Source organism: Gopherus evgoodei, chromosome 14 (genome assembly GCF_007399415.2).
Source record: "Gopherus evgoodei ecotype Sinaloan lineage chromosome 14, rGopEvg1_v1.p, whole genome shotgun sequence".
NCBI lineage: Eukaryota > Metazoa > Chordata > Testudines > Testudinidae > Gopherus > Gopherus evgoodei.
The window spans coordinates 11,892,994-11,907,054 of NC_044335.1; the positions used below are offsets into that span (position 1 = coordinate 11,892,994).

A 14,061-nucleotide genomic window follows, 5' to 3' on the forward strand; every position below is an offset into this window, starting at 1 on the left:
CTCAGGAATTTGAGATTCCATTCTAGGCTTTGGAGGAGAGTGTGGTCTAGCAAGCAGAGACTCTTCTGCTCGTTTTGCTGTTTTGGGTACAGATACTTCTGCCTGTTTTGCCCAAGCTTGACCCCTTCCATCCCATATGTTCCAACCTGTCTCAGCCCTGTCTTTGTTCATGGGCTCTTCCTGCTTGAGCCTGCTGTCCGAGTCTTAGTTTCCCCTACTACTCCTAATCTCTCCCACTCCTCACAGCCAGTACCAGTTCTGTCCCCTTACGCTAATTCCCTCTCTCCCAAGTCTCCTTGCCCAGGCAGTTCAAGTTATATTCTTCTGGCTCCTTGTTCAATCTGTCTTTTCCTTCTCTCCCACTGGCTACACATCCTAATCCACCCCCACTCCTAATTCTCCCCCTGCATCATAGCTCCTTGTCAGATCTATTGCCCCCCTTTTCCTTCCCATGATGGATTCCTAGTCCCAGTCTCCTTGTCCGGCCAGACTCAGTCTTCCCACTCGCCCCAGTTTCTCATCTAACTAAGTGTCCTTTTCCCCCACCACCTCCTCTTAGTGCTCTGACTGAACACCTTTAAATAGCTCGCCCATAATGAATATAGCTGCAGATAATGATTCTCAACTTTTTTTCATACCAACACAGCTTTTCCATACCCTCCTGCCCCCACATCTAGCTGGGACTTCCCAGCTCCCACTCCATTTAGTAATATAAAAAGGGCAGAGTGCTCACAACCCCTACGTGAAGAACCTCTGCGGTAGATTAATTAACAGATAAAAACTTGTAGTCCGTAAGTTTTATGACATAAAATGATATAGCTTTTGTTAATAAAAGAACAGGATTTCTAAACAACATGACTATATTTAATCCAAATTTCTGTACCATAATTAAAACACAGAAAAGGAAAACTAGATATTTCAAAGGAATGAAGGAACCACTTTTGATCTTTATTAGGAAGTGTTATTGCATTTACCCCATTTTGTTAGTTAAGGGAATATGCATTTTATATTAATCGAATTAAACAAACATCTGGGAAGGAGAAAAAGATGCAGTTGACAAAAATATTTGAGCCACCCTAGAAAAAAAAAATCTGTGACTTTGTTTTTAACATAACTGTTTAAAAACTTGAGCAGCCTATGGTTACTGTACTCAGTTATTTTTGAAGTTCAAGAATGGTCTCTCAACATAAAGTGGACACAGATTTATGTTCTTCTCTTGATGAATGAGAAACAGATATTGATGTTTGCATCAGCAGTAGAACACGCTTGTTTGTTCATAATCCAGAAATCCTAACAGGATATTTTAGTTAAGATTATTAATATAAAAAAACAGAACAAGATTTTAAACCTGCCCTACAGCATAAAAACTGAAACTGCATTTAGCACTTAGCATTTTAGTCTTTAAGGGTATTTAGAAATCTCAGTCATTACAATGACACTGTAAGGCAGTTAAAGCAGTTTTAAAAATCCACCCTTTATTTCCATGTGCATTAGTTATGACTGGGTATTCAAAACTATGTATCTGTGCATACAAATGGAAGGTTATGTATGTAACTGGTGATTTGCATGCAGTTTTTACTACATGCAGTTTTGCTGGTCAAGCCACAAATGACTGGCCTAAGGTCTCACAGCAAGTCAGTGTCAGTGCAAAGACTGAATTCAGGAGTTCCTGACTCCCACTTCCGCATTCAGAGCATGCATTTTTCTTGCATTGAAATGAACTTTGGATAGATTTAACTTCTGCTACTTCATGCAGAATGTGTTTCATATGGGATTTTTAGGGATTAAATGATACATTCCTCTATCTTGTTTACAATTCAAATACATTTTATTTAGTGTCTTACCCTATTGTTGGATTGATGTTAGGGTCAAAGCTGTCTTCTACAAATCGCCACACAATACTTGATTTGCCTACACCAGTGTCCTGAAAAAGAACATAGCAGTTACACCAGTGGGAATTTAACTACCATAAACAGCTGGGAACATTTAGACCCCAATCCTGCTATAAGCTCCTCATGGTAAGACTGACCCTAGTTCCTATAGAGAGCATCACTGAAGTCAATGGGGGTCTAGCCAAGTGGAACAACTCTTAGGATCAGTGTTTTAGTAATCAAAATATTTCAGTGCAGCAAAACTGAAGGGCCATAAAATAACGTTTATGTTGAAAATAGGAGATAGCACTGTTAAAGATACATTATCCCAAAACAGATATAAAAGACATTTGATAACTTTGGATAAGACTTTAACAAAAAGCTATAATGTTCATCTCTTGAAACAGATTATTCTGTATGTTCCCTCCCACCATGCCTCCCCCACCAAAAAGTCTGCGTAAGTGCTTGGTTTGAATTAGGGATATTCATATAGGAGATCAAGAAAGAGCTGCTGCTTTACACGTCAACTGTTAAAGTGTACATCTGTAACTGAATAAGGTAATTAATACATACAAGTAGATCAAGGGTGTCACAATGTTACAAGCATTGCAAATACATTTCAGCCTCTGAGTCATTGAGTCCCACCCTATTTAATGAAAGTCCTTAACATCTTCTGAGACATACCTGAAACTAATATTTTCTTTAATCTCACAGCCGCATGGAACAAGAGAGGAGGAAATCTAATTCTAAGGTGACAAACCACATTCTAAACCACACCTTAGAAATTTAACACCAGGTTGTCTGTGTGTTTTGAATAGTAACTAGGACAACTCAGGCTTAATAAAAGAAAGAAACAAAAGGCATGCTTCAAATTGCATCTAAATTAAGACATCTGATTGCTCACATGCCTTTATTCAGGTTTCAGATGGCAATTTAGTTAACATAGCTGAACCACTTCACAATCTTTAGATGATAGAATCAGATAATCTATACCCCAAATTTAAAGCTTTGAAAAAGAGTTTACCAAACGTAATATTAAGAAATGTCTGAATAAAACAAGAAGCTTGCTTTAATTGAAGCTTGCTTCCTGCAGTGTTTGCAGCCCAAATTTAAAAATATTATTAAAGCTAATGTTAAAAAATTATATAATACACAGGTTAAGAAAAGAGTGTCTGTACATCTGGGTATAGAGCTAGATTATCCACAAATACCAAGTTTATTTTTAAAGTCATAAGATGCTAATTATGCAATATATAATATACTACAACACTAATTTGTACACAATTTAAGTTTGTGCTAATCCTCTTGAGGGCTCGCTTCTTTTTTGGGAGAGGAATTCAAAAATATACTATACTTGTCATCTACATATTTTAGTGTTTAACAAATAACAATACAAGTCACAGAAAGTTACAAAGAAGAGAAAGTGAGATGAAAATAAATAAGTTTCCTGGCTGAGACATTTAGAAGGGGAAATTTTCTTTGTTGCTCTCTTATTCCCCCTTTTCCCACTCCATAAAGATTTCACAGGTAGAGTTTGATGTAAACAAAGGATAATATATAGCAAGCAAAATTAGAGAATATATACCAATTTTCCAGGGAAAGGGAACATGACTATCTAGAACCAGGAAATACATAGTCCCACCTGTCAAATTTCATTTGTTTAGGAGCAGACAGAACCTCCATTAGAGTGGCTCCAGGAAAAAGCTTCAATTGACTTCAGCTGGATTTGGTTTGGAGGACTCTTGACTGGGAACACTAATTTTGGAGCTAAGAATTTTTTAAAACGTCTGTCTTTTGAGACGAAGATTTTGCCATATATGTGTATATATTTCTAAACAAAAATTAAAGTCTCACCTACATTTGTTTTGAAGTCTCTTTCACCCATTATGTAGTGTTTGGAGAAGGCTTTTGAAGCCTGAAAATGGCTTTAAGTGGCATAAATACAAAGGCTAAATATTTTTCAAATGATCAAAACCTTGGACAGCATAAGGAGCAGAGCAGCTTCAACACAGGCCCATTTTTTAAGAGGAGAGCCTTGAAAATAAAAGTGTGTGTTATTTTGTGTCTCAAACACAGACAACAAAGATTCTTCCTCGAGAGAAAGGCTTTACTAGCTAGCTCTTGTGGAGCGTCTCAGTGGAGCACACAAACAGATGCTGCCGAAATCAACACGAGCACTGGAAAGAGACGAAAATATTTTCTCACCACAGGAAAAACACCGTCACAAACCACCTTGGCTTTAAAGCCGTTTTAAGGGCTCTCATGATCACACATGGCAGAACCCCCCCCCTCACCCTCACCTTTCAAATGAATCCCTCTGTGAGGGAACTCCCCTATCCCCTCCCCCCATTCACTAAGACCACCGGGGGGGGGTTATACAACAGACACCCCTTTCCTTATCACCCCAGATACGCCCAGCAGGTCACTTACCCCCAGCAAGCAAACTTTCAGCTCCCTCAGAGCCATGGCCAGGGAGGCTGCTGCCTTAAAGAGAACCAGAGGCGCAGCCCAGCATCACCATAGCCCCCAACCTGAGCACACCCGCTGAGGAGCCCTCCTGGGCACAGGCAGCAGGATCTCCCGAGGAGACAGAGGACTCCCCTCCCGTCACTGTTTACAGGTAACCCCCTCTTCTCAGGCGCCACACACCAGACGCCATCTTGGGCAGCCCATACGAGTCACCTGACTACCCCCCCTTCCCTCAGGGCCACACTTTTTTAAAGGCTGTAATTTTTTCTGTCTCCTGGGGCTAGATGGACGCTTGGGGGCCACCTGCCTCCCGGGCAGCATTTGTTTATTAAATCTAGTGAGTGGGGGGGGAGTGGGGGTTCAGCCGGGGTCAGGCAGCTCCGCCCTCTACCCGCCCCGCCGTCTCTTTTCCCCATGTCCATTCCAAGATGGCTGGTAAGTAGCTCTCGCTCCCCTCTTCCTGCTCCGGGTGGGGTGTGCGTGTGTCTTGGGGTGTCTGGGTGATCAACGCCTGGTAACTTCGTGCGTGCCGCTTTCTTCCTCTGTCTCCTGTCTCTGCAGAGAGCCTTGTGAAACCAACCCCCCGTGTCTCTCTCTTTTGTTTTTGTTTGTAGGGATCCCTTTGTATTTTGTGGATTTGCAGGATGACTTAGATGATTGTGAGTAACTGTTTTTACTTGTTTTACTCATTCACCCACATGCTCCTTTCTGCACCGCCCCCCATCTCCCTCCCCACGCTTTCACCTGGATTAGGGTGAAAGAAAGAGACTTGTGAGGCTCATTTGACTGATAGGTGAAAGAGCAGAGAGGGCTTGGGTTTTAACACACAGACAGTCTTGAATTTCCATGTTGCTGCTGGCAGAGGGGTCTCTAATGGAGTCATTTCTGTGCATTATGCTACATTTTTAGGGCGCCTTATGCCACCTAACTGTTGTGGTTTGATTTATTTTTTAAAATGCTCATTGACCCTGTAAAATTCTTTATCGTGAGAAAGGAAAGGGGCTGGGGGCTTTAAAACGCTTTATAAAATGATAGGTTATTTTATTTTAAATTTCTCATTAAAACACACTGCAGAAAGCTGTGGGTACAGGAGGGAGAGAATTAACCCTAAACGAAGGAGGCTTGTCAGATCTGGATTCATGGGATGGAGACCTGAGTAATGGGAAAAAGGGATAAGTTTAATTCAGAACTGTCATAAGCTATGATACTTTGAATGAGAGATGTTTCTAAGTTGTTTTTATAATTTTTGCATGTCTAATTGTAACCCCAAAATGTCAATCTTTCATCATACACAGAAGATATAAGATATTTCGTGTTTAGTAAAACGCCTAGCACATATTTGGGTGTTGCAGAAATAATATTTAAAAAACTAAAATGCAGTTAATTGCCAGTGAAGGAGCCTACGTTCAGGTCTGTGTTGTTTATAAAGTTGAGAGACTAAGTGGGTGAGCTAATATCTTTCTCACCATCAGAAGCTGGTCCGGTAACAAGCTTTCAATCTTATACTGAGCTTTTCTTCATGTCAGGTTTATAAAGTTGACATAAGTTCTGTTGCTTGCAAAGGACATTTCTAGCAGTTGGCCCAAGACAAGGACTTTTAGTTGTGATAATTTGAATGAGTGAGATTTTTAAATGATTAACTGAAACACACAGGACAACAATTTTTTACAAGATGGTTATTTATTTTGCATTTCTTATGCCATTGTGAGAGTTGCAGTGATACAGAAAAAACGTATGATCTCTTTCTGTGATTTAGACTCAGTCTCAAGTGCTAGTGAAGGATATTAGGGAGTTCAGTGTTCAACCTGTTACTGTAATACTGCTCCCTTCATCTAGTTTTCTACAAACTTTTCACTTCCTGCTGAGAGGTCTGTCTCGATGAAGTTGCAGGTCTCATACATTCTCCCTTTAGCATCTCTCACTGTGACTTTTTAAAAAATGTGATTGTACTACTTTCCGGAACTGCCAATGATTTGTTTGGAAGGAAACTTCACTCGTGGATTAATTTTGAGTCTGCTTTTAAAAACATCTCTACTAATGGCAGATTTTTACAGAATGCTTCAATGTGACATTTAAAATCCCCCTCCAAATTGTTTGTACCCTCCCTTATTTAGGCTCTGATTATGCAGTGAGCTCTGCACAGCAGATTCTTGTGTCTATGTAAAGCATTGTTGAAGGATTGGGGCCTCAGGTCCCAATCCTGCAAAGGGATGTGCATGTCAGAAGCTCCATTGTCAGTAGGACAACTCGCATACTTAAAGTTGAGCTCATACATGTCCTGCGTACATATGTATTTAGTGGCTTGAGGGCCACAGACTCCTAGAGTGTGTTTATATTGTAATAAAACATGGTGGTGGGGCTGTGTCAGCTGATTTGGAGTTAGGGGGGCTCAAGCTGCAGGGCTATAAAATTGCAGTGTAGACATTTGGGTTGGGCTGGAGCCCCGGCTTTGGGACCCCAGTGTGGTACTAACTGGCACTTTGGATTGCAATTTGGGTTTATCATTTGAAAAAAATTATGAGCGTTTTTAAAGTTGTTGCTTGTGAGGGACCTGTTCTGCATTGCTTAGACAATCCTGATTTTTGGGGGGAAATGGCAGTTCAGAGACTGAGGTATAAAAATTGTCTTAAAGCTAATTGAAAATTATATGGAATCACCCTTTAAAGTGGCAAATTTGGCAGGTCAGGATTTGTAGGGTTCTGCTTGTTTTTCCCACTTCAGTTCATACCTTTGTCTCTCTGGAATATTGGTTTTAAACAGAGACAGAGGGTTATTGCTTGCTAAGTTTGTGCCATGACCTCAAACAACACCAAGTACCTGTGTTGAGCAGAGGATTTAAATTGGGAGGAGACTGGCTAATACACTTGTGTGTGCCCACACTGGATTTGAAAGAAGCTTCTCAAAGCTCAGTACATCCCACCTTAAAGTTCCATTAATAACAAGGGGAGCCAAAGTAGCTGGATCTGCAGTTTAAATCCATTAGTAGAGTTGAAAATCTGTTCTGTTTTGCTTTTCTCTACCACAATTAAAATAAATAAACCCCCTAATAATCCAACCAGAAAACAGTCTATTTATGTCTTGCCAACTAATTCTTCCCCCTTTGATCAGGGGGGGAGGGGGCAAGTGGGGCAATTTGCCCCGGGCCCTGGGGGGCCCCCACAAGAGTTTTTCAGGGCCTCTGGAGCGGGATCCTTCACTCACTCCAGGACACCAGAGCTTCTTTCACTCCAGGTCTTCGGTGGCAATTTGGCAGCGGGGGGGTCCTTCCGCGCCGGGACCCGCAGCTGAAGACCCCAGGCCCCCTGAATCCTCTGAGTGGCCCTGCCTTTGATTGGAAACAGTGAAAGATCTCTATCTGCCAGCTGAACTAGTCTGTTTTCAGTGCAAGCACAGTACAAGCAACAGTCCAAACTTCCCACAGAGTCTTGACAATGTGTCTTGACTGACTTGGAGAGTACCATCTCCAGGGGTGAAAGAGCAGTTCATTCTCCATGGCCAGTGAGTCCTTGGCTTCTTTGCCAAAACTATCAGCAGAAGTGTCATTTGTCCTGGTAACTTGACTAAAATAGTTTTATGATTGTAAGCCAACCTTCTGGCTTGGGGGATAAAGCTCAAGTTTGCCTCATCTGAGCAATTTTTTTTATTATTTTGCAGTTTTGAATCTAGAATGGTGATAATGGAAAAAGTGTGCTTTGTATATGTCTATTTAATTTTACATCAGTCTGTCTGTACCACTATCAGTTTCAGGTTGAAATAGATATTATGCAACATGTTGATTATCACTACTATGGCATGGACAGAGCAAGAAAAATGTCCAACTTGAAGTATTGTTAATGACACTTATTTAGTTTTGAACTAGATCTTGAATTAAAAATGCAGTGTGCACTGCTCCTAGCTGGTGTGAAAGAGCACCTAGAATTAAGATTCAAAATCTGAGAACTCAGTGTGTTGTCTTGATAGTTTGTTTTTATTACAAAAGGACCCAGAAGCCGCAGTCTACGTAAATTGTGCTAGGTGCTGTGATTAGTCTCAAAGGGCATGTCTACACTGCAGTTGGGAGCTGGCTTCATACTGCAGGTAGATGGAGCTTTTGCTCGAGTTAATAGCAATGTGGGCATGGTGGAACGGGTGACCGCTTGGGCTAGCCTAGCCACCTGAGGGCAAACCTGCCCAACTTTCTTGTTATGTACTTGGTTGGCTAGCTTGAGCCGCTGCCTGTGCCACTGTGACCACGCTGCTATTTATAGCTCAGGTGCTCGAACAGAGCTAGCACGTATCTGTCTACCTGCATTGAGAAGCATGCTCCTAGCTGCAGTGTGGACATACCCTAAGGAAAAAGTTTTGGAGCATTTTTAAGCAACTCATTGCAATGAATCACTAAAACTAGATCTATGGTGTCTGAAGGAAAGAAAGTATTAAATAGTGGAGATATTGGTGAAGAGATTTAATGTGCTACAACTAATTTTATTAAAACAATTAAACAAAAAGAGCCAGAAGAGCTCCTGGGAATTATGGAATGGAAAATTTCCCCTAAATTCCAGGGGAGCTGATGGAGAAACTAATTGTGGATAGTGGGATACTGCACTTTAATAAATATTAACTGAGGGTCAAACCAATACTGACTTTGTAAAATGCTTTTTAATTCCCCACTGTAAAAGCTTTCAGACCTGTATACAATTATTTAAGAAGATTAAAATAATAAATGAAACTGATTCTGTAGGTTGTTTTTTTTTTAAAAAACTCCTTTTGTAAGATTAAAGAAAATCTTGGTTAAGAAATGAAGTTTGATGGTGGATTTAAAAACTGAGAAAAATGTAGGGAATGATTGATCTTTGGTCTTTTTGGCAGATTAATAGTTCCACAGGGGTGGGTATTGGTATTAAATATGTTTATTAGTGTTTGGGTGGGGGAAATGGGCGATGAGATGGTGGCATTTGCTGATGTCATTAAATTGTTGAGGTAGTAAAACCTATGGCAGGGTACGAGATTTAAGTACCTTTGGGATAGTCACATGATGTATTAAATTCAACTTCAGTAGTGCACATTGACTACACTGGTTAAATTTCTTATACACTGATGGTTTCTGAACTTGTCCACCTGATCTTCTAAGTGGGAAAATATCGTAGACCTCTCAGTGGATAGTTTAATGGAACTGTGAGCCCTGTGTGTGTCAGCAATTGTGAAAGCATATTGGGTGCATTAGAAATAACAGTTCATGATTTTCTGTATTTTCTTTTACATGTGCTTATAATATATCCAGAGTATTGTGTGTACTTTTGATTTCCTCACTTTTGGAAAGAGAGTTGAGATTAAAATGGGCCAGAGAAGGTCAGTGAAGATGGTTAGAGCTATGGTAGAGTTTATTTTGTATGAGTTAAGAGACTGCTAAAACTAGGATTACTTAACTCTTTATATTCAGTATGTAACAAAAGTGGTGTGCTGTGTAGCCGATACAAGTCATAAACCTGTGGACACTTACCTGTAGGCTGGTATTGTTTTTAAAATAATTAGTAATGCCATCTGCAAGAAGCAGAAATGGCTAGTTAAGTGGAAGTAAATTTTAGTTCCCAGGTTATAGGTCGCCTGTATACAGTACTATATCTTTGTGTGGCTATACTGCCCCTTCAACTGTTATATCTATAAAAGATAGTTGTGAAGTAGTTGGATGATTTAAATATCAAGAGAGAAAATACTCAGACCCTTATTTAAAAAACTAAAAAAAAAAATCCAATAAATATTAGCCTGCCTAGTTATGTCATTGTGAGTGCATGTGTGGTAGCTGAATATGTATAAGTAAAATTGAAAAATTGGGCTTTCACGTTAATCCCAGTTTTCTTCTGCTTTGCTTTGTGTGCATGATTCAGTTCTTACTCTAGTCTCTTGTTCAAATAGTTTCCCATGAAACTTCATATTGCAGTAGAGGGGGCCAGCTAGCTTTCTATTTTATTTTATTTTATTTTATTTTATTTTATTTTTAAAGACTTTGATATCAAATTCTGTCATCAGCTGTGTGCGCACCATTCCCTTTGAAGGAAATTAGCTGTGTGCCTGTCTAAAGGTAGAATTTGACCATACATACATAGGACACCCTGTGTCTGAAACCAACTTTATTGTTGTTCTAAATTTAATTTTATCTCTTGGCAGGAAGTCTGCAGTATGCTCCATGAGCCCTAATTTATAATTATGATACTAGAGGGGCATGGGCCCCTTTCTGCAGTATGCAAATGTTCCCCAATATTACTGATGGATACCTCTCTGTGAGGTTGGGGAAAAAAACCCTAGGATGCATATTGGGATGGGAGAGTAAAAAGCAAGTTTGGCATTTTGCAGCGACTTCATATGCATCACACCTGCAGAGTTGTGCTGAAAATGGCTGTCTGCATAGTTTTCATATTTGCTGATTGATACTCCAAATAATATACCCATATCAGTTTAGTATTTATATACACTGCAGTATCACTCTAACACTCTCATTAGTAGTAGAGCATTTTAATGTGGTTCAGAGCCAAAGTTCGTTCTATCAGGCACGCATTCAGAAGATCTTTGGGGAAAAGTGTTGATCTTTTTAAAATTAATACTGTAATAAATGAAGGGTGAGAATGGAAGTGAAAGTGTTTATCTTTATTAAATGCAAGCATTTGAACCCTGTAAAGAGTGTTGTATCTGATAGCTTGGAGAGTGTAAATGACAGTGTAGATATAATGGTTTTAATGTACTGGCAAATTCTAATTTGAAAATGAATAGACAGATATAACAAATATTTAATGAATATAAAGAAGTTTTGTGCAATTTGTAACTAAAATCTCTCCAAATGGGATGTTATTTGCATGTCAGCTATTGTGAAGGTATGTTACTCTTATTAAAACAATAATACTTTAACATAAAGCTTTACTTCTTCAAAGCGTTCTGTATGAATCAGTTAATCTTCACAATGTCCCAGTGAGGTAGATTAAATATGATTATTCCCATTTTACAGAGCAGGAAACTGAGAAGCGATTAAAGATCCTTTCTGAAGAATGTTGCAGAAGTTCCATTGATTTCACTTGGAGTAGGACTGTTTCCAATGTGACTCTCCCACCCAAAGTCCATTGATGGAGTCTGTCAGAGCCAGGAGATGCTAGCAGGGATTTGGAGCAATCACATTTTTGAAGTACTCCGCTCTGGCTTCTCTCCAGCTCCTGGCATAAAACCTACTGGTCTGCACTGCAGCTCCGGGCTCTGCTCCAAAGCCCTGGATGCTAGATCATAATCCATTAGCCTATGCATGCATCAATTTAAAATTAAAGTATAACAGAATATACCTAATCAATAAGTTCAGTAAATACCTGATTACCTGTTAGTTTTATTGTGTTGTCTTAAGAGCTGCTTAATTTTATATATGCAACAATATCATTTAGCATTTCTTGCTCTTTGAAAGCTTCCACTAGTTTGAGAGACTCCCTTAGATGTATAATGAGGAATTCTGGTACAACCAATACCAATGTTGTAATTATGATCACAGTAATTACATAGATTATACTATATATGTGGGCTCTGTGTATAATTCTTAGCCAAATGATGTCAACAGGTGCAGAAATTGAAGTTCAAGGGACAAAATAGAAGGTATAGCTGAATGGAGGTCATCTTTAATATACTATATGCAGCTTAATTTGCTGTTAAAGTTTATGTCTTTAGGGACAGAGGTTAGAAATATCTTATCCCATGGATCAAACTATTATATCTATTATCTATGCATGGTCTGTAACGTTTACAGGACTAGAACCCAGTGACAACAGATGGGGTGGAGAGCAAATACTGGCAGAGTACTGTTTGGGTACTGTTAGGAGTCTGAAATCACAAGAAAATCACACTTGCACGGAGTTGTTTATGTATCTTCAGTGGAAAACTCCCAAATGTGTCTGCACAGTAAGGGAAAATTACTAATATTTATTATGGAAATTCTGATCCACCCTGCATTGCCTGTCTGAAAATAAATGAGAAACGAAGTGGATAAGGTAATGTCTTTTGTTGGACCAACTTCTGTTGGTGAGAGAGACAAGAAGTTGATCCAATAAAAGATATTATTTCACCCACTTTGTCTCTCTAATATCCCGGGACAGTCATGACCACAACTCTGCATACAACAATGAAAATAAATGGTAACTTTCCCATTCTGTCATTGTACAAGCCACTCTTATTTGATTTGTTTAAAATTTATCCAAATTAGAGTTTCAACCCCTTGCATTCAAAAAGTGTTAAGCTTCAAAAATGACAAGATTAACTTTATAATCATGAGGGTTTTTTTTTTAAATGAATTATGGTTTTTTTATTTGCCTTCTGTGTTCGAGCCTTTGCAGTTTGTTTTCAAGCTTTTCACCACAATCACAGGGACTAGAAACTTTTTTTTTAAAATGAAAGATAAGATTCGCAGGTAACTAATTGCACGATTCCAGGAGCTTTGGCTTCAAGAATTACACCACACATCACACAATTCACAATAAATTTGTGAGACTCCTTCCTCCCACCCCCGAACTGATTTTTGGCTTGAGTGCTAGTGTCTAATCAATATTTTTATAGAGGTGGGATATACACCCCCAATAAAATTCTTCCCAGAAGACCAAAACAGTTTGCTAGGTTCTTATGATATGTGTATCCCTAAAATGTCAAAACTTGGTCAAAATTTAAACAAATATTCATTTTTTTCCAAGACAAAATCAAGTTTTTATTCTGAAATGTGTGGTTTTTTAAAAGCATTATAAAACCTAATTTTAATATAAATATCTTCATGGCTTAAAGAAAAATGAAAAGTATTTTTGTTTGAATTTAAACATTCACTTACAGGGTTTGGGATGTAAACTGTAGTACTGAGCATGAGAATCTGAAAGTGAAACTGAATAGTCTTCACTGCTGAAGCTGAGTGGCAAAATGTAAGCAAACAGAAAAAACTGTGAAAAGTAAGATTATTTTTTCATTTTTAATAATCCTAAGGAATTATTGGTAACAGGTAAAGACAAGTTTCTTAGATATGATTTTTAACCAGACTGTACTTACTGAATAGCATTCAGGAACACACACAAATATTGAGAGCCTTAAGGCAGCACTATTTCCAAAAAAACATAAAAAGCTTATAGACATCGATTCTGGATGTAATTGTCCATGTAATCACATTTTTGGTGAATCGCTATTTCTAAAAGATGATTATGTAAGTTGAGTTTGGGTATGTCTACACTGTAGAGCTTTTTGCTGGCCATAGCTACTCCAGTGGATATTCAACATCTACCAGCAAAAGCAGTTCTGTGGGTATAGTTACACCACCTCCCTGAGTGATACTGTGTTCAAAAGCACTCTTCTGTTGGCATCTTTGAGTATACACCTGGGATTTTGCTGACATAGCTACGTTGGTTGGGTGTGTATGATTTCTCCCTCCTCTCCTAGCTGACATAGCTATTTTAGCAAAACTTTATAGCGTAGACAAGGGTGTCTCAAACAGGGGTCGCTGCTTGTGTAGGAAAAGCCCCTGGCGAGCCGGGCCGGTGTGTTTACCTTCCCTGTCTGCAGGTCCATTGGCCCAGAGCAGCAATCCACGGCCAGTGGGAGCCGCGATCTACACAAGCGGCGACCCCTGTTTGAGAAACCCTGGCGTAGACTAAGCCTTAAGTAGGAACGTCACTGACATGAAGGAGTTTTGCATTTTCCAAATAGAAACCGAGTAGGGCTGAGACTTTCTGAGCCATCAATAGGA

The 14,061-nt window shown here is 39.3% G+C and overlaps 2 protein-coding genes across 3 annotated transcripts in view; one reads left to right on the plus strand and one right to left on the minus strand.

Moving 5' to 3' along the window:
• RAB22A (RAB22A, member RAS oncogene family) overlaps nucleotides 1–4,545 on the minus strand; it is a 28,920-nt gene extending 24,375 nt beyond the window's left edge. The window contains exons 1-2 of the mRNA XM_030533787.1: nucleotides 4,302–4,545; nucleotides 1,845–1,924 (exon numbers count right to left, since the gene is read on the minus strand). Coding sequence (XP_030389647.1) covers nucleotides 1,845–1,924; nucleotides 4,302–4,337 — 116 coding nt within the window. The 5' untranslated portion in view covers nucleotides 4,338–4,545. The remainder of the gene's footprint in view (nucleotides 1–1,844; nucleotides 1,925–4,301) is intronic.
• A 145-nt stretch (nucleotides 4,546–4,690) lies between these two features.
• Nucleotides 4,691–14,061, plus strand: part of LOC115635306 (serine/threonine-protein phosphatase 4 regulatory subunit 1-like) — a 42,225-nt gene continuing 32,854 nt past the window's right edge. The window contains exons 1-2 of one of the 2 annotated variants that reach the window (XM_030533785.1): nucleotides 4,691–4,775; nucleotides 4,955–4,999. In XM_030533785.1, the coding sequence (XP_030389645.1) occupies nucleotides 4,769–4,775; nucleotides 4,955–4,999 (52 nt within the window). In that variant the 5' untranslated portion in view covers nucleotides 4,691–4,768. The remainder of the gene's footprint in view (nucleotides 4,776–4,954; nucleotides 5,000–14,061) is intronic. The other variant, XM_030533786.1, reaches the window with a different exon arrangement.